This window comes from Athene cunicularia (assembly GCF_003259725.1).
Source record: "Athene cunicularia isolate RWA chromosome 15 unlocalized genomic scaffold, athCun1 chr15_part1, whole genome shotgun sequence".
NCBI classification, from domain to species: domain Eukaryota; kingdom Metazoa; phylum Chordata; class Aves; order Strigiformes; family Strigidae; genus Athene; species Athene cunicularia.
Window position 1 is genome coordinate 12,001,454 of NW_020799121.1, and position 23,430 is coordinate 12,024,883.

At 49.0% G+C, this 23,430-nt stretch overlaps 1 protein-coding gene across 10 annotated transcripts in view; it reads left to right on the plus strand.

Moving 5' to 3' along the window:
• NCOR2 (nuclear receptor corepressor 2) overlaps nucleotides 1-23,430 on the plus strand; it is a 203,274-nt gene that overhangs the window by 23,936 nt on the left and 155,908 nt on the right. For all 10 annotated transcript variants that reach the window (XM_026859568.1, XM_026859572.1, XM_026859573.1 and 7 more), the window contains one exon: nucleotides 14,694-14,821. In XM_026859568.1, the coding sequence (XP_026715369.1) occupies nucleotides 14,694-14,821 (128 nt within the window). The remainder of the gene's footprint in view (nucleotides 1-14,693; nucleotides 14,822-23,430) is intronic.

A 23,430-nucleotide genomic window follows, 5' to 3' on the forward strand; every position in this document is an offset into this window, starting at 1 on the left:
GTCAGCTCAAGCTGCTTAAATGAATCTCATTAGGTGCTGGAGTGTGGCACATGCTTGCGAGGCTGCTCTTTGGAGCCGCTTCTTTGTGGGTTACAGCGAGGTGGCCACAGCCGGGAAGGTGCTTGTAACACAAGTTAGTGAGGAGACCTTGTCTCGGGGTTATGCTTCTGACAGTGACGGCTACTGAATGGTAAAATTCCTGCTGTGATGATTTTGAGGTTTGACCTGAAAGCCTGGAAACCCATAAAGTGTCAGTGAAGGGATGAAATCCCCTCATCTGTCCTCTTTGCTGAGCTTCAGCAGAGTGGCCGAGGGAGCAGGGCTGTTTGGAAAAGCTTTGAAATAGAAACGTTAAGGAGGGCACAGGACAAGCTTTTGGCTGCATTAGCTGGCTCATCTAGATCACTCGGGGCCTGCGTGCTTCTGCACAAAGAAGCTTTTCATCCAGGGTACGAGACACGCTGACCTGGTTCAATTTATGGGATTTCTGCTTCCATCGGTGCAAGCTTGTTTATTTGGACGGAACGACAGCATTTGTCTCAAAAAGAAAATCTCAGTTCTCTTTTTATCAGAAACCCGAGCAGGAGGAGGATGTGACCAGGTGAGCAAGATCTGTGGTTGTTGCAAAGCCATGATTTAAAAACATACCAAAGAAACCTCACTACCCAGTGTGGAGGTGGATTTTAGAAGAGTGTGAAAGGCTCCTGCCTTGGGGTGTTGAGTCCTTGTCTCCTTCAAACCCCGGTTGCTTCCCCTTAGTGTCGCAACAGCAGAATGAACCAAGCAGGGTAGTTGTTTGCAAGCTGGAGCTCTGCGTTTCTTCAACCTGCCCTGCTCTCTGGCTAGAGTGAATACTGTTTTTATTCTATCATATTAATGTTGGAAGAAGTTGCTGGCATTTGCTTCTAGAAGCTATTTTTACAGCCGCGTGTAATCTTCTGAAGTTATGTGATACCTTTGAGGTGTCTGGATGCAGGAGAGGTCTGAACTGAGATTTTTGGTTTTGGATGGAACGCCGAAAGCCGCCTCTCAGCAGGAGTGTGCCAGCCCCACACAAACCAAACGCACCTTGCCTCTCCTTGAGAGGGTAGGCAGAGCCTTTCTTGAAGCGTGTCCCTGCATGATCCACCCTGCTGCTCTCAGTTGTTTGCAAACACGTGTCTCTTGCTCGGCAGTGCCGTGATCTGGAACCTGGCCATGGCTCTGGGGCTGGAGCTGATCTCTGGTGGGATTGCTTGGGAGAGGAGAGCCCAGTTGCTTTGAAGTTGCTACACTGTTTAATATTAAAAGTCAGCGGTATTTGCTTGCATGTCTTGGCCAGGTCAGTTTTGTCATGGGGTGTGTTTGCACAGTGAGAGCTTGTTTGGAAGAAGGAAGAAGAGAGGCCAAAACCAACCCGACACTAGTGTGTCTTGCATCTAATTAGATTTTGATTCTGGTTTGCTGCATTCCATGACATCCTTTCCCGAGAACTGGGAATTTTTCAGCCCAAGGATCCTTACCCTGGTGGTGGAAACGCCCTGGGTCACTCCTGGGCACGTGCACAGGGCTGAGTGCAGCAGGGCTGCAAATGCTATTATAATATAAATAAATAATCACAGTCCAACTGTGACAGTCGCACCCAGGGAAATGTGGCGCGGCAGGAATACTGAGCTCAGAAATGAGCCGTGACATTATTTTAGGCTTGGAGACACTTTATGAAAAGTGGTTTAAAGGATTGCAGCTGTTTGATTTCACAGATGAGGCAAGTGAGAGGGGGTGTTGTGAAGGGGTAGAAGGCAGTGGAAGCAGGCTTGAGCATTTTTCTTGCCCCATTGTATAAAACCCAAGAGAATGGGGAGAAAGATGCATTTCAAGTGAATAAACAGAAATAATGCTTTGTATATACAGGCACCATCTCCCAGCAGCACATTCCAGGAGTTACTGCTGTGTTTGAAGCTGGCAGAGAAGATCCAGTACCAATCAAGTGAGGATGTTTGTTGGCTGGTTTCACTCCTAGGTGCCAGCTTTGGGCAGGGCTGGGAATCCGGGGGTCTGATCCAGACTGAGCTCTGATGGTGATGCAGGGTGGGTTGGTCCCCAACTGCATTGGGGTGTCGTCCTCCTCCTCACTGAGACAGTTCTGGTCCCAACAGCTGTCAGCCTGGATGTCAAAACAGTGCGATATTTTATAATGATCCTAGATTAAAAAAAAAAAAAAAAAAAAAAGACTTGTAAAAAAACTTGACAAATGTGCATACTTTTTTAGAGGGAAGAGGGAAGCTTGGTGAAAAGGTTCTGGTTTGTTTGACTTTAGGTAAAATTGAGATTAACAATGATTGGCACTTTTTTCATAAGAGCACTGAGTGGTTCTTGGCCCATCTGCAGGGGAAACATTTTTGTTTTCCATATTCATTAGCTGTAATGTTGGGGTGCTTAGCTGACTCCTGTCATGTTCAGCTTGGGAACAGAGGAATTGTTTGAATGCTCCGTGACCTTTAGCTGAAGGTGGAAAAACGCATTACTTACGCTCTTAACCTTCTAATGTGTCCGAAGTTCATGCTCTCTCAAAGGAAACTTTCCTGTGAAGGATATTCATTTTCAGGCAACCTGCAGATATTTTCTGTAAACAGATCGATTTCCCTGCATAGCACATGTCCCCCTTTCCTTTTAAAGCCTCTGTGATCAATATTCCCTGGGGACAGAAGGGTACCTCTCTCTTCCTCCCCTGTTGATCCAGTTTCTTGCTGTGCCCTCCTTACCAGTCCTCCTTCTCCTGTTAGTGCCCTGATATTTTGGAGCTGCAGGAGTGATGCAGCTTGGTTTGGTGTGCAGCCTGGGGTTTCCAGGGGGCTGGCATCAGCTGCAGGAGATGCTGGAGTTCAGGGCACACAAGGTGCAGCAGCCTCTGTGCCAAAACAGCTTCTACTTTTAGGGTACTGTTAGTGTTTTGCCTTCTAGAGATACTAAACAGGTTTGGGGATTGGTAGGATTGGGGTGTGTGCACGTGCATGTGCATTGATGCTCTGTTGTCACTTGAATCCCCATCAGCGAGCAGTATCCCCTCTCTGCAAGTCAAGAGGTCCTTGGCATGGCTCCTGCATGCTGTTTGCCCCATTCCCTGCACACTGCTTCATCTGAGGCAGAGAGGTGAGCCGAACCCCTCTGCTCCAGCTTTGAGACCTTTGTGCTTTCTCCTGTGCCATCTCTCCTGTCTGGGAGCAGCCCTGTAGTTCCTTCATTACACTCTCTGTTTGCAAACCAGCACTTGTGCAGGAGTGTCCCAGGCGGATCGTTTGGGTTTTTTTGGCCCATGATAAATAACTTACTTGTCTGTCTGAACCAGAGACAAGAGGTTGGTGCAAACTTGTGTGTTGATTTGGTGTCCTAGGCAAATTGTGGCCTGGGGGAATCAGGTGCCTTTCTGGACCAGACTTCTCCTCCCAGCAGTTTGAGCAGGGGGAGTTAAACCCAGCGTCCTGCCATGGAAGGTGCTGTGAGGAGATGGATCCTGAGATGGCAGGAGCTAGCTTGTCTCCGCAGTGACATGATCAGCATGGCACGGCGATGCCAGGTAAGCCTGCAGAGAGACAGTGTATTTTGCATTACAAGCGCGAGGCGCCTTTGCTGCTGTGTTGGTTTTCCTTGGAGTAGTTATTCACACTTTTATCTGCTGGAAGCAAAATGCCAGTCTGTGTCGGTGCTCCAGGAACTTACAGAACGGAAGAGTTTACGGTGCCAAATGCTAAAATCCCCCAGGCTGTGAAGAGCCTTCTCCAACCACCTCCAAGTGCAAAGAAAAGCCTCCTGCTACCAGCTGCGCAGCTGAGCGGGGGGCGGTTTTTGCCAGAGATTGGCATCCTGAATTCTGCCTGCTGGGCTCCAGCTAATGTTTTAAGGAATGGCTTGAAAATCAAAACCACACCTTGGAAATACTGGCTTTGATCGGGTCTGTCACGAGAACTTGGCAGGATCTCTCTTGAGCACCTTTCCGGTGAAGGACTGCATGAGCTCTGAGTGGTGGATTTGGGAAAATTGACTTTCTGCTGTGGGACTGGGAGAACATGGAGGTGAAGGAACAGGACACCTAATTCCCTGTTCTGGGGTCTCTCTCCCACTGCCGGGAAGGAGGAGTTTGTATTTAAAGCTCATTTTCCCTATGACAGTCTTAATCCAAAACAGTCCTCTTCCTTCAAGCTACTGTAAACTTTGGTGGTTGCTCCCTAATCGGCTTTTTGGGTGTGATTTGATGCAGAGGGTGATGCTTTGCTTTGGTTGATCTCAAGCCTGTAAATCCTCAGGGGAAGAAAGAACTTTTGCTGCCTCTGTGGTTTGGCAAAGGTAGAGACCCACATTTTGGAGATGTAAAGCCTTTGCCTGCACCTCTAACCTGGCTCTGCCCACATTGCCCCACCAGCGCCTAGAGATGCCTTATGCAAGACTGGGGGCTTTTGCTGGTTGCCACTGTCACCACTTCTATTCAAAATACTGAGCAAATCAGGTTCTTTGACCTGAAGGCTTTGCTGTGGAGGTGTAAGGAGGTGTAGGAGAGAGCTGAACGGGGAGGTGTGGAAAGGCTAAAGGGTCCTACATGGACCTGCAGATGGGTTATGGCTGTTGTGTGGCAGGAGATAGTGGGTGACTACACTGCGGGAGGGACGATGGGCAAAATGACCTGATGGTTTTAAGGTGGAAGTTTTGGGTTTGTTGTGTGAAGGGAGCTGCTTACCCTGCATGGGTGTTCGTGACCACAAGTGGCTTCAGGAAGCAGAGCACCAGGTGTGGGGAATGGAGGAAGGGCAGACAGGTCATTCCCAGCTCAAAGGTGCCTGGATGTGACTGGGACAAAAGTCTTGTGAGGGAGAGAGGCTGAAAAGCAGCACTGTAATGGCTGTGCTGCTGCTCTGCAGGCACCTCTGGCTGCCAGGGAGAGGGCTGGTGGCTGGCTCCAGCACCCAGCACCGGTCAGATGACTGGGAAGCCACAACAGCTGAGAGCTGTCCCCACTGAGACATGACTTCTCCATGAATGGCATATTCAGACAGGACAGCTAAACGCTGCTGACAGCCCCGGTTTGCTGGAGAGGCGGGGGGAGAGGGCGTCAGGAAGGATGCGTTACTGTGCAGCTGGTACGGACACTGATGGTGCTGGCAGCAGACGTGGCCTCAGCGCAGGCATGGCAGCAGAAATCAATGCCTTCCAAGAAGGGGCCACGTGCAGTGTGGTCATCTCCTAAAACAAAAGGCCAAGTCAGCAGCTTCTGAGAGATGGATGGCAGTGAGACTGTGTCAGAACAATAAGGGCATTTGTCTTTTCAGCACATGTTGCATCCCCATAGTCAAGATAAAAATGCATGCATTCAGCCAGGTTTTTATTACTGACCTTATCTTCAACAGTAGAGTTGATTGTGGAGTTGTTTGGTTTATGTTTGTTGGTGTGGGTTTTTTTTTCCCCTTAAATCTGCAATGAGCTGCTCCCAGGGTTTTGAGGAGGAAGTTGGGCAGACAGCAGTGTACTTGTGGATAACCGGTTTTGATCAATAACCACCTCCTTTGCACTTTGGAGGTTTTCAGGAGCATAAGATGGTTCTTCTTTGCTGGGGAGGCTGAGGGCGATGGGCTGTATGCCATGCTGGTCCCCTTGCAGCCCGTGCTGCATCTGGACCTCATGCATACATGGCTCTGCTACCGCCCTGGCTCCTCCCAAACCGTTCCCCTTCCTCTTACCTGAATCGGTTTGGGGAAAAATTATTTTCTCCAGGCAAAGGCTAAAAAGCGTGTTTCTCGGTCTGATGAGCAACGGCTGTGCTGCCAGTGCCAAGGGGTATCCAGGCACCAGAGAGCTTTTCCTTTTACTGCTAAAATAGGTCACGCTCACTGCTGGCGGAAAGAAATTTGAAGCAACTTATTATTTCAAAGTTCAGGGTGTGCAGAACAGGAGTGGAGGAGCATCCCCTGTCTCTGGCAAAGCTGCTGGAACAGTGGCCCTGCTGCTTTGGCCACCCCACCTTGGACTGGAGAGCTGGTCTGCCTGGCTCGCAGGCGGCACCAGTTGCTAGCCCAGCCTCCTGCTGCAGCCAGGGATGAGCCAAAGGGCTCAAGCAGCAGCTACTGCACAAATTAATTGTTGGATAGTCAAGAGGCCCTTGCAGGTTTCAAATTGAGACACACTGCTCTGTGCTGGCTGCGTGCTCCTGGCGGGGTGGGAAGCTCAGCCTGCTGTGTGCATCCCGGGGGGGGTCGGGGTGACTTTGCACTCTGAGGCTGTGCGGTCAAGTCTTGGCCACCGTGTTGGGCCACTGACTTGTGTGTCCCCTCTGTATGTCCTTGTTGTGTAGGGAATAGCTCTAGGCTTTGGAGGTGCAAGGCGTTCTCTGATTTGGGGAAGCACCAGCAGAAAAGCAGGAGGAGGAGAGGGATGGAGCTCGTGCTCCAGGCAGTGCTGTCTGCAGCCGGTCTCACCTCTCCTCTGCTCTTGGGAAACACCACTGGAAACCAAGATGCCCAGGATGAAGGTGAGGTGTGGGGTGGAGCAAAGTCCCCTAGATCCCCCTGAGCTAGGAGGATATTGGGGGGACGAGAGGGGTATGGGACATGCCAGGTAGCAGCTGTGAAGGGGCCAGTTCTGGCTCTGTGTGCCATCAGTGCCACGGTTTGTGGGGGCACCAGCCCCACTGTCCTCACCCGTGAATTCCCCTGCAGTTAAAAGGAGTTCCCAGAAGGACACACATGCTGCTCACAAGCAGCAGGAATGGGCCAGGCATCCTCTTCTGAAATTAGATAAGGGACAATTTTATAAACAGTGAAATAAATAGGGAAGCTTTGGTGTTGTTTTTTACTCACTATTCAGATCACACCATTATTAATTGGCCTCATTTAGGCTAAACACTTGGGAGTGCTTCAGCAGAAATAGCGCGTTGTTAAGAAATAAAACTTATTCGCAATACGACGCTGGGCGAGCTCGTAACAAACAGCCCACAACCTAATCCTTGGTGGAGGTAGCGAGGAGCTGGGATTTGCTCCTCGATGAGCATGTGCAGTGTCCTGGCCTGTCTGCCGGCCCACAAAGGGTGACGAGGACAGTGCGGGACAATGGCTTGTAGCTGGGCGAGGGCTCCTGCTCCCAGGGAGCTCCGGAGGTGAGGTGCTGCCTGTGCCCGATGCTGTGATTAGCCGTGGGTGCTGGCAGGAGTGCCACCCTCCGCCGGGGAGCCGGCTCAGCTGGCGGATGTGGTGACTGACCCCGGGACCGCTCCTCCCCGGCGTCACTGCAAAACAAGAGCCGGTGGTTTTTAAGTGAGGCTGTCTTTACACCGAAACTCGACGGGGAGCTCCTGGTTGCTTTCTTGGCTGAAGACGTGGTAAGCGACGGGGATGGATGTAATGCTTCAGGCCTCTTGAGCTGTGCTGCAGGTGCTTGTCTGGCTGCGCTCTAGGTCTCCATGGGTTTGCTTCGGAGCTGTTTTCCAAGGAAGCCAGAAGCACTGGGCGTTTGCGCTTGTTTTTCTGCTGGTGGGAGGAAGAGAGGAGGAGCAGTTCGCTTTTCTGTTGCAAGACCAGCTCCAGGCTTCCTTTCTGCAGGCCTCATGTCTCTGGGGTCTTCTCCTTGGGGGCTCATTCTTGCAGCTGTGGGAATGCCAGCTGGATGGAGCAGTGGGTAGATGCCTTGTCTGTATGGATGCACTCTGTGCTGGAGCTGGGAGAGCAGGGTCAGAGCTGCTGTTGGCCGTGGCGTAGCGTTGTCTGGCTCTGTGCACTGTGGGTCAGCGCCCGAGGGTGCTTCCAGCATCGTTTTCAAACCTCCCTTTCTTCCTCCTCGTTGGAGGTCAGGCAGTGCAGACCCAGGCAGCTGCAAGCAGGGGAAGGAGAAATGAAGCGCACCAGCAAGTGCACGCGTTCAAAACAGAAAGCGAGAGAGGCAGAAAGGCTGCACGGCTGCCTGCAGTTATTAGTTTAGTGTGGGGGTTATCCTGAGGTCGGGACAGCACAGAAGATTTCACTGTAGACATTATAATAGGTAAGACAGCAGACTGAAAGTTTAAAAAAAAAAAAAAAAAAAAAAAAATATTAACAGCAGGGCTGTCTGCTTTTGTGTTGCCAAGGGCTTTTCTGTAATGTTGCATTCAGTCTCCCGGCTTTAGACAGTTTGATTAGCATATCTAAATGAGCCTGATAGACTCAGGTTATTTAGGGTCAGACAGTTTACCGGGAAGGGGAGGGAGACAGCGCTCTCGGCGCTTCCGAATCCAGTAATAACACAAAACCACTTTGAGACTGGGAGTGCTTTCACTGGCTCCCCCTCCCAGCACCCCCAGGCAGGGGCAGCATGGATATGTCCAGCCTTCCTTGCTGGCAGCAAAGGATGCTTTCAGCACCTCTGGCTGGGCCCAAGTACCTCTTCAGTCTGCTGCATGAAGAAATGTATTTTAATGAGGCTGATTTTGGCTCTTTAGCATTTTATTTATCTAAACGTTGGCCTTGTGCTGCATTGCTGTGCTGGGGTGATTTTTGGCACTGTAGGCACTCTCGGTGTTTGTCTGTCTTCAGCAATGCTGCTAGTGTTGGCTCAGCCAGCCAGCAGCTTTTTGTGGTGGGGACCCAGGAGCTGCTCAGAAGGACCTGCTGGAGTGGGGCAGGTTTCTGGCTGTATTTAGGCAGAAAGCAGCTACATTTCAGTTGTTTACCCGCAAGACCCTTCCTCACCAGTCGCCACAGCAGGCAGTGGTTGTGAGGTCTGTTGCCTTCAGCATCACCGATGTCAGGCTTTGACTGAAACGGGTTTGATGAAGGGGAAAGGGAGTTGGACCCCCGTGTAAAGGCCAGGGATTTGCAGCATTAGCGTGGGATGCTGAAGTCTGCGCCTGGGTACTTGTGGTTCCAGCTGACTGCTGAATCTCAGTCTATGCTTGTGCTGGGGCCACCTGAAAGAGGAGCTGCAGTTCTGGGGATGGTACCGGCAGCTGTTTTTCTGTGCTCCCCATCACCTGCCTCCTAAGCAGCAGGTACACAGCCCCACATCTCTGCTATGTGTCCCTTCTGCTTACGGCAGTGTGCAGCCCCTTCTCAGGGGCTCACTTGGTGCTGGGGCAGTGCAACGTGAGGCTGAGGTGCCTCAGCCCTGAAGAGCTTGCTCCCCAAATTGATTTCGTTTGGGTGATGTGCTCAGGAGATAGTACAGGTGCATAGTTTGGAATGGAATGATGTAGATTTTCCTAGTTGTTTTTCTAATTTCAGTTAGCTGTCTTCACCCTGAGCTTTGGAGATGTGGCTTGTGGGGTTTGAAGTGTCTGTTCCTTGCGTGCAAGGCTGATGGTCTTGGCCAGGGAAGCTACAGAATCATAGAATCATTTAGGTTTGAAAAGACCTTTTAAAATCGAGTCCAACTGTTAACCCAGCATTGGCAAGTCCACCACTAAACCATGTCCCTAAGTGTCACATCTGCACATCTTTTAAGTATCTCCAGAGATGGTGGCTCAAGCGCTTCCCTGGGCAGCCTTTTCCAGTGCCTGACAACCCTTTTGGTGAGGAAACTTTTCCTAATAACCAGTCTAAATCTCTCCTGGTGCAACTTGAGGCCATTTCCTTTTGTCCTATCGCTTGTTACTTGGGAGAAGAGACTGACCCCCACCTCGCTACAGCCTCCTTTCAGGTGGTTGTAGAGAGCAATAAGGTGTCCCCCAAGCCTCCTTTTCTCCAGGCTAAACAACCTCAGTTCCTTCAGCCACTTCTCATAGGACTTGTGCTCCAGACCCTTCACCAGCTTTGTTGCTCTTCTTTGGATGTGTTCCAGCACTTGAATGTCCATCTTGCAGTGAGAGGCTCAAAACTGAACCCGGTATTTGAGGTTGGGCCTCACCAGTGCCAAGTACAGGGGTCAGTCACTTCCCTAGTCCTGCTGGCCATGCTATTCCTGGTACAAGCCAGGATGCTCTTGGCCTTCTTGGCCACCTGGACACACTGCTGGCTTATGTTCAGCCAGCTGTTGACCAGCACCCCCAGGTGCTTTTCTGCCAGGCAACTTTCCAGCTGCTCTTCCCCAAGCCTGTAGCATTGTGTGGGGTTGTTGCGACCCAGGTACAGGACCTAGCACTGAGCTTTGTTGAACCTTATACAGCTGGCCTTGGCCTGTGGATCCAGCCTATCCAGATCCCTCTGTAGAGCCTTCCCTACCCTCAAGCAGATCAACGCTCCCACCCAACTGGTGTCATCTGCAAATTTAATGAGGGTGCTCAATCCCCTCGTCCAAATCATTGATAAAGATATTAAACAGAACTGGCCCCACTACTGAGCCCTGGGAAACACGGCTTGTGACTGGCCACCAACTGGATTGAATTCTGTTCGCCACCACTCTTCGGGCTTTGGCCATCCAGGCAGTTTTTTACCCAGCTAAGAGTACACCCATCCAAGCCATGAGCAGCCAGTTTCTCCAGGAGGATGCTGTGGGAAACTGTGTCAAAGGCTTTACTAAAGTCTGGGTAGACAACATCCATGGCCTTTCCCTCATCCACTAAGCAGGTCACCTTGTCACAGAAGATCAGGTTAGTCAAGCAGGACCTGCCTTTCATAAACCCATGCCGACTGAGCCTGGTCACCTGGTTGTCCTGTACGTGCTGTGTGATGTCACTCAGGATGATCTGCTCTGTAACCTTCCCTAGTTACGGACGTCAGGCTGACAGGCCTGTAGTTCCCTGGAACCAGCTATCCAGCATGGTGTGATACCAGGTGGTTTGTGATGAACAAAGACAGCAATATATTTCTGGGACTGGAAGACAGATGACCCAGCCTCTTCACTGCATTTGGATGTCAAGCTGCTCCCAGCGACAGGGATCCAACCTTCCTCTCCTGGCTTGGTGACTTCCTTGGTTTTCCAGGTCTGCTGGAGTTGGCGAGATGTCAGTGGGTGGGTTGTCGCAGGAGGAACCAGAGCAAGGATGCACATAGCAGAGTTGTGCTGGGAGGATGCTGGGGGACAAATGTCTGTGCTGGAGGCTGGGACCCTCCTGGCAGTGCTCTGCTGCTCTAATGGCTGGTGGAGAGCCGCTGACGGAGGGGGGTGTGTGGGACAGGAGGGTGTAACCCTGACTGTGGCAGCCCAGCCTTGGCAGCGCTGGGACGGTTCTCGAACTGTCTACAGCTCTGGATGGTGCAGTCTGGAGAGAGGAAGCTCTGGCCTGTTTGTTTATACTCTGTCTACATGTTAGAGGGGACACAGTTCCTTTTACCTAGGGTTATGTTTTGGAAAGCTGCTGTTTTATCAGGAGGTCTTGACACTGAGACTTCCAAAGTGATTTTGGTTGCTTTGCTTTGATTTAGTTTTGGAAATATTCCCCTTCCTTTGCCTGAGTGAAGAGGCTTAACTTCTATCAACAGAAGTGCTCATCTTTTCCTTGCATCTTTCCGCCCTCTGCAAACCCTCTTCCTCTCACCCCAAAATCTCTCGATGTGCCAGAGCTCCTGACTGACTGCCCATGGTCTTTCTGCTTCCTTAATTTCTATTTCGTGACATTGCAGAATTTCATAAATTCAGTGAAAACTTCCACAAATTACCTCTGTGTGGGAGCATCTGGACCACAAGGAACAACAGGAAGGCTGGTGTAAAAGAAACAAAGTTCTGACCAGAGGCAGTGGGAGAATTGAGGCCCTGGGGAAGGTGCTCTGACGCATCAACAGATTTTGGGGGGATGGGAGGAAGGTTTGCAGAGGGTAGGAAGAGGAGGGAGAGGATGAGCAAAAAATAGAATAGAATAAAAAACAGAAAAGCAATGGAGAAGAAAATAAGCAATGTGTAGCTTGGGGCTTCAGAGTTTTTTAGTTATTTCAGGTGTCTTATAGGTGCCCTTGAGCAGGTGCCAAGGTTGTGCTAGTTTTAGGTCAGGATGGGGACAAAATCATGTTTGTGCTGGGTGTTTTGCCAGAGGGGAATTTGCGTGGCACCCACTGGACGCTGCTCCCTTGTCTCTGTGTGTGGAAGGTGCCGCAGCGCTGGCAGCAAGGTGCCTCCCAGTATATGTCTTTAAAACACTGCTAAGCAAGATTGAAGCCTCTTCTGAAGGCAGCTCATAAACCTTTCCAGCATTTGTGTTTGAGTAACAGAGTCATAGCTCACAGTGTGATTTACTGTATTAACTTTCTGAGCAATTAATCCACCTACGTCCTGCCAGGTCTCTCGCGGTTCTTTTGACAGTTCATCACAGGGCAAAGAAATTTGTCACTTTTAATCCTCCTCACTAATTTTTAGGTTATGTTTTCTTCTGGTAAAACTGAATGCTGATATGAGCAAAGCGAAGCAGGTCAGAGGGAGTTGGGCGATGTCTGGAAAAGCAGGAGCTGGTGCTCGCCAGCGTTGCCCTTTGTGGGGAAGCTGGAGAGGCACGTCTGCCATCCTGGCCCCGAGCTAAGGGCTTGGTGTAATGAGGTTCCCCATCACTTCAGGTCATGCCAGCAGGCTCTGAGCTCCACCAGCAATTTTTTGACAGAGGTTAGAGGAGGAAAAGGCACAAAGCTCAGCTGAGTGTAGGCAGGGGGAAAGGAAAAACAGATGGTTCTTGGGACATGCAAGAGCCATTTTATTATTTTTTTTTTCTTCTCAAGGGCACAGCCTTCAAGCCTCCCAGACGGGTAATTCTTGTTTGTACACCCACAGAAGGTGATGGTCCTGGTTATGGGCCTGTTGGTGTGTCTTCCCAGACATGATGTGTTTGTTTTGTAGGTGGATGTCAGGAGCTGTGTGTCTTTTTTTTTTTTTCTCTTTAATTTAAAACCAGGACAAGTGCGAATATGGGAAAGCTTATTGTAGGCAACAATTCCGCTTTGTGTGGGGCTGTAAGAGCTAATGGACTCCTTCACTCCAGATGTCTGAGTCTGTCCCATCTGTGGTTGGGCTGATGGCATACTCTATCCTGCAGCCCCCCATGGCATCCTGTGTGCATGCGCTCTGGAGCTGAAGGAGAAGCAGCATCACTGGATAGCATCCTCCCTTAATGCCTGGATTTACAGCAAAAGTGGAACATCCCCATGAGGATGAGTGGGCGCTGTCCCAGTAAGGCTCTCATTGTGTTGCGAGAGCCTGTCTTAAAGATGCCTTTTGGCCCAGAGGTTGAGGTCTGAAAGGGCCAGGCTGGAGGTGGAGACCAGGAGTTTGGGGCTGGCAGAATCTCTTGGTTCCTGGTGTTTCCCAGGATCAGTCATAACAGAAAAGGAGCAGCACCACGCTATTGTCTGATGTTGGGGAGGAATGATCCTGATTCCAAAAACTGGTGCACCTTTCTGGGCACAAGGAGAAGTGATGGCCACTGGACACCACCATTCCCCTTCCTCCTCCGTTTCATGTTTGGTCTTTTCAGCTTTTGTGCGAGAGAGCCTGAATATGGGGAAGAGGATCTGCTTTTCTTGGCTTCTCTGGACAAAGTGCTTAAAATTTCTGTTTTTCTTCCTAGCTTTCCAGAAAGCTATGATGCAAACATCTTGTTTTACCCTCTGCTGGCCAAAGACATTGGGCTTTGATATTCCCTTCTACTCTGCAGCTGTCTTGGAGGAGAGCATGGCATCCAGCACTGGGCTGTTCTCTCCACTTACAGCTTGGGAGAGAGGCTCTCCAGGTCTAGGTTGTTGGTATTTAAGCTCCTGAATCCTTTCTTTGCATGCCACGCACCTTGCTGGGGCACCTCTCCAGCTTCCCTACTGCTGGAGCATGTCAATCCTCACTACATCTGATCAGATAATTTGTTGCAGCTGTTAGGGCTGAGTGTCCCCTGCCCACACCCCCAACTGCATGCATGTGATTTTTTTTCTTTCTTTTTTTTGACTCTGAAATTTCTTTTTTCTTTTTGAAGGAGTTGGAGCTTTTTTTTTGTTCAGTTGAGAACTGTTCAAAATAGACTCCCAGGTGGGACTGGTTGTTCTAACGTAAATATGTGTCAGTGTTACCAGGGATATTCTGTGACAGGGCTTTCTATGCCATTGCTGAAGGTCTTAGTTAATTAGATGATTAGTCTTCTGGTCAAGTATCTATCTGCAAATAAAAAATAGCAGTTGAATGTAGCTGCTAAAATACTGTTGCTGGAATCAGTCTGTGGCACAGAGCAGGAGGGCTTCTTATTTAATTAAAATCAGGAACATACTGTACTGTACTCTCTAAGGGTCAAGGAACAAAAGGGATGTACACATAATAACTATCAAACTGTCCTTTCAAACCCCTTGAGCTCAGCCCAGGGGAGCTGTGTTTAAAGGGACACTCTCAAGATAACATTTGTGATTTCTCTTCTTTATTTTTTTTTCTTTTTTCTTCTTTCATACTGCTGCGTAGATTATTTAAGATGAAAGTATCCTGTGACTTGTAATTTTCTTCTTACCTGTTCTTCCTCTCGGATTTGAAGCTGTCATCAGGACTGCTTGGATGCCAGAAATCCCTGTGTTCGTGCTCGGGGGCTGGGTTGAGCTTGCTGGGATCCCATCCCAGGAGCTGGCCTGTAAGCAGCCCCAGTGAAAGGCTGGAGGCAGGCTGGACCAGGGGCTGAGCTACCATCCCATTGTGGTGCAGGACTGGGCGTTACTGGGATCCCTTTTAGGTGGAAGAAGCAGCACTGAGCTTTGTAGTCCAGCACCCAGCACTTCAAAGGAGGAGTATCTATATAGTTTCTTCTGAGCTGTCAGGGTTCAGTGCTTGCTTGAAAGTTGCCACCAGCCTAACGAGCTCTTCTGTGTTTGTTTCTGCAGGACGTCGCGCTGTTGGAGTACCAGCATCATTCCAGGGATTTTGCTTCCCACCTCCCGCCGGGGTCTATCATGCAGCCGCAGCGGCGGAGGCCGTCCCTGCTCTCCGAGTTCCAGCCGGGCAATGAAAGGTACCAGTTCCCCGCCTTCCCCCTGGCTATGGGCATCCCGACTGTGTTAGCGAGGATTTCGGGCAGTGCTGTGGTGTGGAGGAGGGTTGTGTGAGATCTGGGCAATGTTAATCTCATTTGTTGGTACCGACTGTGCTGAGTCTCTGTGCAGGTTTAGCTTTGTGGTGCTAAGTACAAGTGGCACTTTTGCCTTCTGGTTTCTTTCCTTGGGCTGTCATGCTGTTTAAAGACATCTTAAAAACACCAAACACCAACAAAAAAAACCCTACACCCCTTACTTCTGTGAAGCTACATGTCACTGTAACTGGTTGCATGGGCTTTCTTCAATGTAGGAGATGAAGCTGTGTGGTCAGGTTTGGTCTGTGGCTCCTGAGGCTGAAGGGAGGAGTGAAAAGAGCTCACTTCCACGGCTCATCTCCGCTTCCTCTTCTGCTGCTCTTCCTCCCCGCTTTCATGGTTTTTGTTTCTCTTTCTGCATTCCCCTCGCGACTTTCTCCAAGCTGTTTTTTTCCTGTCTGCTCCCCTCGCAGCCCTTCCTGTGTCCCTGTGTTCTTTCGCAGCCTCCCATGGGAGGCTGTCAGTGGTTTTGGGCGCTATTCGGGCTGGCGCTGTGTGGCTGGAAATGCTGTAGATGTTTTAACCACAGGAGCTGATCTGTACTGAAGGCCATCACTCTCACTCTCTGTTTCATCTCAAAGCACTGCTCTCTCACAGTTTCTATTCTGCATTTGATGCTTAGTGGTTTTGGAAAAAACTGGCCTGGAAGTGAAATAAGAGCTGTGTTACAGTAGATCTATGCAAAGCATTTTTTTTATGCTTACTGCTTAGCTGGGCTAAGAATAAAACCAGTGCAGAATCAGTGATGAATCTATTTCTCTAAAATCATAGTTGTTAGGGGAGGGGAGAAAGACTTCAGGGTTCTGGATGTGTAAGGGCATAGATGCATACAGTTTTTTTTTTTTTTTTTTTTTTTTTTTTTAGTGGGATGGATTTGGCTTGCTGCTCAGCAGAAACAAACCCATGAAAATCTGGAGATCGAAAACAGCCTTCTAAGTTAGTTTTGTGTCTGTGCTCCTGGATGTTGAGAACTGTCAATGTTAGGTTAATGGTTGTACTAGGTGATCTTCAAGGTCTTTTCCAACCGAAATGATTCTGTGTGGTTCTGTGTATGTGTTCTTCTGGATTATGCCTGTGGCACCTGCATGTACAGAGGGTAATGTCATTTCTGATGACTAGTGATTTATTGCAGCATGTTACATTGCCTTGGCTTGCTTTAATTTCTCAGAGCTTTCATTTCTTAGCACAGAGTATCACAGTTAAGTTGGAAGTGGGTCAGATTCAGCTAAATTTTGGGGAGATGGGTAAAGAGGACCTAGCAACATTCTCCTGCCTGGTTTTGTTTTTCACACTACTTAGGGTTTGCAAAATGGAGAACCAGCTCTGCTCTCCAATAAGATGAAGGTTTCAAGGTCTGAATGTGCTATTTTAAAAAAATGTATCTTGGTTCTTTCATATAACTTAAAAAAAAACCCCAAACAACAACTTCAGGCCTTGGTGTCTGCTGTACAACATGCTTAATCTGGTGTGGTCATCCAAGCATCTCGCTTTGGCTTACAGATTTCTCAAACTCTCTGAATTTATTTTTGTGTCGACAGTCACATAAATGTGGATAAATGTTAATCTAGGTTGTCAGGTCTAGAAACATATCCAAATGCTTATCATGGTTACTTCACTTTCAACCTGAATTGTGAAGTTTTGGCATGCTATAAAAAGAGGGGTTTTTGTAACAGACCCAACTTGCATTTCATCCCTTTTCCCTATAAAATAAAAAAAAATTGAACTTTTGCAAAAATTATTCTGGGTAATAAAGACAAAAATGCCACTTAAGTTCAGCTCAGCTGGCATCTTTTGCCAGAATTCTGGGATATAGACTCATTAAAAATTTTTGGGGGCATCTGGGGATGCTGGATGGGGGGAGTCTGCAGAAGTTTTCAGCCCAGTGTAATTATTATTTGAAGTCATTCAAACTGGGTGACATTGGGGTTGGAGACGCGTAAGTCCATTTTGCAAAGCCAACTATGGTTTCCTTGCATGTTTAAGCACTACACTTAAAAATCTATCCTGTGGGGGCTTTGCTTTTTTGTCCTGAGGTTCTGCTCTAAAATTGCACCAGATGTGTTGTAATTGGAGCCCTTTGGGTGCTTGGTTGCTCACCTGAGGGTTCCTCAGGTGCTCAAGGGCCAAGACCCTGCAGCTTCTGGAGCAAGTTGGGTTGGTCCTTGATGCCCACCCTAAAAAAATAGCTCTGAGACTGCCTGGTGTAGAGCAAAGCCTGGACAAAGGAGGGTGGTGAAAGCAGCCATCTCTGCAGCTGAGTCCCTTTGGCAGGTTCACGCCAGGCGCATCTGTAAGCACTTTGGCTTTGTTCCTGGGCTGGGATTGATGGTTTTGAGCAGAGGCAGCTGGCTCTCAGTGTGAGGGGCTGGGGAGGAGGGAGCGAACAAGTAATGTCTGTGACATGGGCACAGGGGGTAAACAGAGGGAAGCACAGTGGTGTGCTCTGTGGGAAAGGAAGACCCCACCTTGGTTTGCTGCCTGGTGCACCCACCACCACTGCGTGCCAAGTGGGGTGAGACAATCCTCCCCTTGAAGCAAGTGTCAGTGGAGGGGAACCTTTCCAATCCCCTGTTACTTCAGGGGTTCAGAGGAAGCAGCCTGTCTGCTGTTGGTTGTGGTGGCTGATGCTCTTCTAGGATCACTTCCCTCCTTAAAGGAATCAGTTTTTCAGTCTGGTGCAAGGGGAATGTGGCTGGAGATGGAGCCCTGTGTGTGTTCCCAGATGGACATCCCTTCCCTGCCACTGCCATGCCTCACGTTGATCCAGAGCAGTGCCTGAAGCCAGAGAGTGTGGTTCAGCCCTTGGGCCACTCAGTCCTGGTTGCTCAGAGCCCACCAGCACACCGGATGGCTGCTGTTCGCCCTCTTCTCCTGGAAACTGCAAGGATTCACTTCATTCTGTGCTGGTTTTGAGGGTTTTTCCCTCAGTTAGGCTTTGCCTTCACCTTGGGCAGATCTCTAAAGCCTCTGTAGGCTGGCTGCGTGTGGTATTTGAGGCTTGACCCCATGGATGCTTTAAATCCTGCAGAAATCATTTGGGCTTGTTTAGATGGTTTTCCTACAGCTTTGCAGCTTTTCTGTCTCTCCTGGCTGCAGGTTTGCTGGAGGCACCAGGGTGGTGGTTAGTTGTGGCCCACTGGAAAGGGAACAAGCAGTGAAACATTTAACCGTGGGCACAGTGTTTTAATTATGAATCAGGTGTTGGTTCAAAAAGTTGTTGAGTGGTAACTTGCTGGGAGGAACGGGGTGCTGAGATTGTCCTACATTTTGGGGCTTCCTGAGCAAGAAGCCTGTTGAATGTCAGGTTCAGGCAGCTGGACATCCCCACAGCTGAGCCTGGTGGGTCAGGCAAGATGGGGACAAAGCATCACACCATCGTGGGCTCTCCTCCTTCAGGGGTGTTGTGCCTCCTGCTTCTCTTGCATCCCACCCTGGGTAGTCCAGTTCTGCAGGAGATGCTGGGGGGTTCCAGACTGCCCTTCCCCAAGTTATATCAGCCTTGAGAGTCATCATCACCCCTTGGTGGATGGGTAGAGACTTGAACTCCCTGTGCAGCGATTCTGGCTTGGAAGAAGGAAAGAGAACTCGAACCACTCTGAATCGGTTGCTATAGGGAAAGTTGGCTCTGTCTGTCTTTTCAGGGATGTGCTGCTTTCCTTGATGGTTTTTTTGTTAGCAGGCTTTTTCTTGGAAGGATCCTCAGACTTCCCCTTCGCTTGTGCGGTTGGCTGTGCCAACTGGACTGCAGGAGCGAAGAGAAGTATTTCAGGATCTGCTGTTGGTACAAGTCGTACCATGAATACTTGCAGAGGAATGTCCTGGCAAGGTGACAAGGATTAGAGGGTTTTTTTCTCTTCTATATATATTTTGGTCCACAAAAGAAGTGAGAAAAACTGGGTTGAGTGTTAAATGGCAGGTGCCAGGGCGTGAGGGGTCTGAAAAATCAAGGAACTGACTTTTCATATGTGTTTAGGATTTTAGAGCAAGGTTCTGTATTAACTCAGGAATGCTGGGATGGATAATGGCTTCTCTGGCAGAAAAGTTGACTGTAAGTAAGTGGTATGCATGTTAACACAGTATATTCCACCTTTACCCGGAATGAGTCACTATTTTCATAGGTTATTTTCCCACTTCGGGAGACTGTGCTCCTTTTCGGAGCTGTTCTGCTTACCAGTCATGAAGAGCTGGAAAGAGTTTTCCTGGTGTTGATCTGAAGTATGACATTTAGGATACGTTAAGCAGCTGCTGTGTTTCTGCAGCCATTTGAGATAGCCATATGCAATATAGTATGAGAGCAGGTCTAATTACTGTGCTTATTGAATGTGATTAATCCTGCTGGCTGAGGAGCCTGGGGAGCAGTGGGAAGCCAGGGCGGTGTGCGTGGCCGCTGGAAATCACGTGCAGCTCTCGGTCTTCATCTGTACTGGGCCAAATGGCACCAACTGCTCTCGAGTTAACAGTGCAACCGATCTGATTTTATTTATGGTCTTTAATTAAGTTTCCATTTTTAAAGGTGACCCTTTTCTCAGGAGTGAGCAGTGGTGCGGCTGAAATCCCTGCAACCATACATCTCTGTGTCTTTTCACACTTGAAATAATGCTCTGGGAGCTGGTTTTTTTTTTTTTCTTCCCCATAAATGAACGTGGGAAAATAACAGCTGGAAGGGGCAGATGCTGGTGTGTAGACACATGGTGACAAGCTGCCTTGTATCACGAATACCCTCTGCTCTGGTGTGGGCTGTGAGCATGTCCATGGGTGGGCATGGAGGGCGACTGAGGCTCCACAGAGGAGGTGTGGAGACACTTGGCTTTGTGAAATGGGCCAGTGTGTCCTGGCAGCGAGTTTGTGAAGGGAAACCTGGGCATTTCCTTGGCAGGGATGGAGAGGTAAAAGTTCATGAAGCAACTTTATCATTCATAATCTTGAACCAGATTTATTTTGGAGAAGGAAAGGTGATCTTGCAATGTATGCAGCAGGCCTGGTGAAACATGGGATGTCCCCAAAGCCTACATTAGTTCAGAAGGCCAAGAAGGCTTTCCTGTGGAGCTCCAGGTTTTGGATGCCTAGAGAAAGCATGTGGGGGGGTTTGTGGAGAGACCCAAATATTCCTTCTCCTTCTCTTGAGCGAGGCAGTGCCATTGTGTGGCATAGTGGTAAAGCTGCTGCTGGTCCTGTCCATGAATAATTCAGGCTCTGTGTATGGGGATCTTCAATATGCAATTTTTAAATAAAGCATCTGCTCTCATCTAAATTGCAGTTGGTTTGGAAGAAGTTGGCTGGGGGGTTGCATGGGGTGGCTGAGGCACAACTGCCTGCTCTCGTGTGGGAATGCCCAGCTGGAGCATCATGAGGATGCACTTGGGACCGCCTGGTCACAGGCGCTCAGTCAGACCTCGCAAGGACCTGGGAGCCCTTGAGCTGGCCCATGTGGTGAGCTAAGCATCCTGCTCCAGGCTGTCCCACACCTTTGGCTTCTGAAGACTCAATCCTGCTACTGGCAGATGTTGTTGAGGTTGTGGGAGCTCCACCTTCCTCACGCAGACAGGCTGCTCTTCCCATGGCCTTGTTAAGCTGTGATGGTTTTTCTCCCTCTCCACCTATATGACAGAGGGAACATATCAGCTGGCCCTGTACATGTTTTTCTAGCTGCCTGGCAGGAGGTTTGCTCCTACAAACCCTCCAGTTTCTCTTTTTAATAGGTCTCATTTTGTCTAGTCTTGTACTCTGGCTACCATTAGCTGTAAAGAGGTTGCTGAAACCTCTGACAAATCTTAGCCTTGATTATAAATAATTCACTTCAACACTAGTGGTTTTCTATATTACTCCCTCGCAAAAGCATTTTATTGTCTGTCTGTACCTGTGGAGGCTGGAAACTTTTTTAAAAACTTATTTTTGGCGATGATTTCCCACCAAACCACAGAATCACAGAATAATCTTGGTTGGAAAAGACCTTGAAGATCATCCAGTGCAACCATTAACCTAACACTGACAGTTCCCAACTACACCAGATCACTCAGCACTATGTCAACTCTACTCTTAAACCCCTCCAGGGATGGGCACTCCACCACCTCCCTGGGCAGCCCATTCCAACGCCTAACAACCCATTCTGTAAAGAAATACTTCCTAATATCCAGTCTAAACCTTTCCTGGCGCAATTTGAGGCCATTACCTCTTGTCTTATAGCTTATTACTTGGTTAAAGAGACTCATGACCATCTCAGCCAGAGGAAATAAACAGCTGCAGCAAGGCGATCGTTTGTCTTGGTTCTGGTTTTAAGAGACAGTGAGAGCCAGTTTTCCAGCCTGGTTATGTTGTTTGGCTGCATGATGTAGGGAACAATATTTGTGGATGGGAGTGAAACTTAAAATGTGCCCTTGCTGGGAAGTTGGTGGGAACCAGCTCAGAGTCCCTGCTGGTGTTTTGAACCCTTGTTGCAGGAGGCACTTTTTTGTGAAATCAAACTGGGTTCGCTGAATGTTGCAGAATAGTAGTTGTTCCTTCTGCTGCCACCTTCTGCTGCTCAGTGATGCAGAAATGGGAAGGTTTGAAGAGCAGGGGAGTGGTGTGCTGCTCTGAAGAGCCAGGCAGTGTGCTCCTGAGGTGGGTTAGTGGGGTGGGAGAGTCCTCTTTGACCTCCTGAAAAGTTTGTACTTGCCTATTTCCCTGTGATTTGGCTTCAGCAAAGTAAAGAAGATAAAGGTAGAATCTATTTAGATCTCATCAGGGCTGCCTCAAGGGCAGCTCAGGATGTCTCATTTGGTCCTCTCTCCCAGGAGAAAGATGCTCTCAGCTTTCTCTACACCTAGCTAGTTTTTTTTTTTTTTTTTTTTTTTTGACAATCTCATGCTCAGCTGGTTCTGGTGTAGGTATAATGTAGCAGGAGATGTTTTCCTAGGTCCCTGTGATCCACATGAGTTGGAAGGAGCTGCAGGTGCCCCACACTTGCTGTGGGATTTTATCTGCTCATACCTTCCTAACACCCCTGTGAGTCTGCTGAGGAAATGGCCCTGGTGAATGAGTAATGTGGCTCTGCAGCTGGTGTTGTCAGATTAGTAATAAACCAAAGGTCTAATCTTGGGTTATCTTGGTCTTCTGGACTTGGACCTGCCCAAAGCGGAGCTGTGCGTGCATGGCTGGATGTCGGGGCCAGCCCTGAGCAACCCAGCTTTGGTGCGTCAGCAGATCTCATGCTGCTCCGCTTCTTTTAAGTAGTTTAGTGTTTGTGGTGAAGGACTCCAGGTGAAGACTAACCTGCCTAACTTCATAATTAACACTGGCATTTGGTTTATTTCATTTAATTATGCATAACTCCCAAGCAATTAAAAACACTCTTTCCCTTCGGTAAAGTAGGAATCTCTGGAATAAACCGGCTAGGTGGGAACTATTTGGAAAATGCAGCAAAACCCCAAACTTGGTGTAACGGGAGGGTTTCAGGCAGGGCTGTTTTTACACTGACAGCAGTGTCATCACTGTATGAAAGTCTGTTGTAAAGAGCTCGCTGCAGGTGTGGATGTAAAGAGTGGAAGGTGTGAAGGCTTCAAGCAAGAGCATTTGTATTTGCAGCCAGGACGGGCTGAGCGGGTTGTGTTGGGCAAAGTGATCTCGGGAGCGGCTGGAAATTCCAGTGGATAAAGTTAATAGCAGTTCCAATGGATGTGGAAATGGAAATAAAATAGCACCCTATAACATTGCAGCTGCTTTCCCTGGCATGGCCCCTGCCTCGCTTGTAAGTAACTGCCTTTGTAAATCTGAGTGTTGCTCTTATCTTAAAAATACATGTTTTTTTCTAAACGTAGCAGTTGTGTTGGGTTCCTGACAACTGCAAAGGTCTTAGAGCAGTCCTGTGTCAATTAGCAACTTCTTGGTAATACAGCCTCAAAAAAAAAAAAAAAAGGAAGTAGTGAAAATAAATACATCTGATTTTTAATTGCTTCGGTACAGCAGAGCCTTGGGTGTTGGAATATTTTAGCACCTGCCCAGCTTAACAGTTGCTTATTGTTCCTGGGTTTTACAGCAGAGCCCGAAATGTCGGCGTGCAGCTGCAGGCGGGCAGCGTTTGCATGAGGGGTTGGGACAAGCCAGCAGGAAACTTGAGAGGTGCCAGGAGATATTTCTGGGCTTGCTGAGAAAAGTTGAGGATCATTCAGTGTGAAAGTGTTTGCAGGTGAAGCGAGCTGTGCTTCAATGCCAAATTTGAGAGCTGTTCTGCTCTGAAAAGTTTGCTGTGTGAGCTGTGCATTCGCGCTCTCGAAGGCTGGAGGTTGGAGTGGCGAAGGCAGTGCCAGAGCCTCCCTGCTCTCCCGTCCCCTTTTTTGCTGGGGAGGAGGAAGAGGACGAGCCAGATTCTGTTTCTGTGTGTCAGCAGCAAAGCTGCTGCCCAAATCCCAGCGCCGGCCACCTGTGCCAAACCCACAGCAGCAGAGCTTGACGTGCACATGCTTTGTGCCTGCTGTTGATGTTTAAATTAAAAAAAAACAAACACATACACCCCC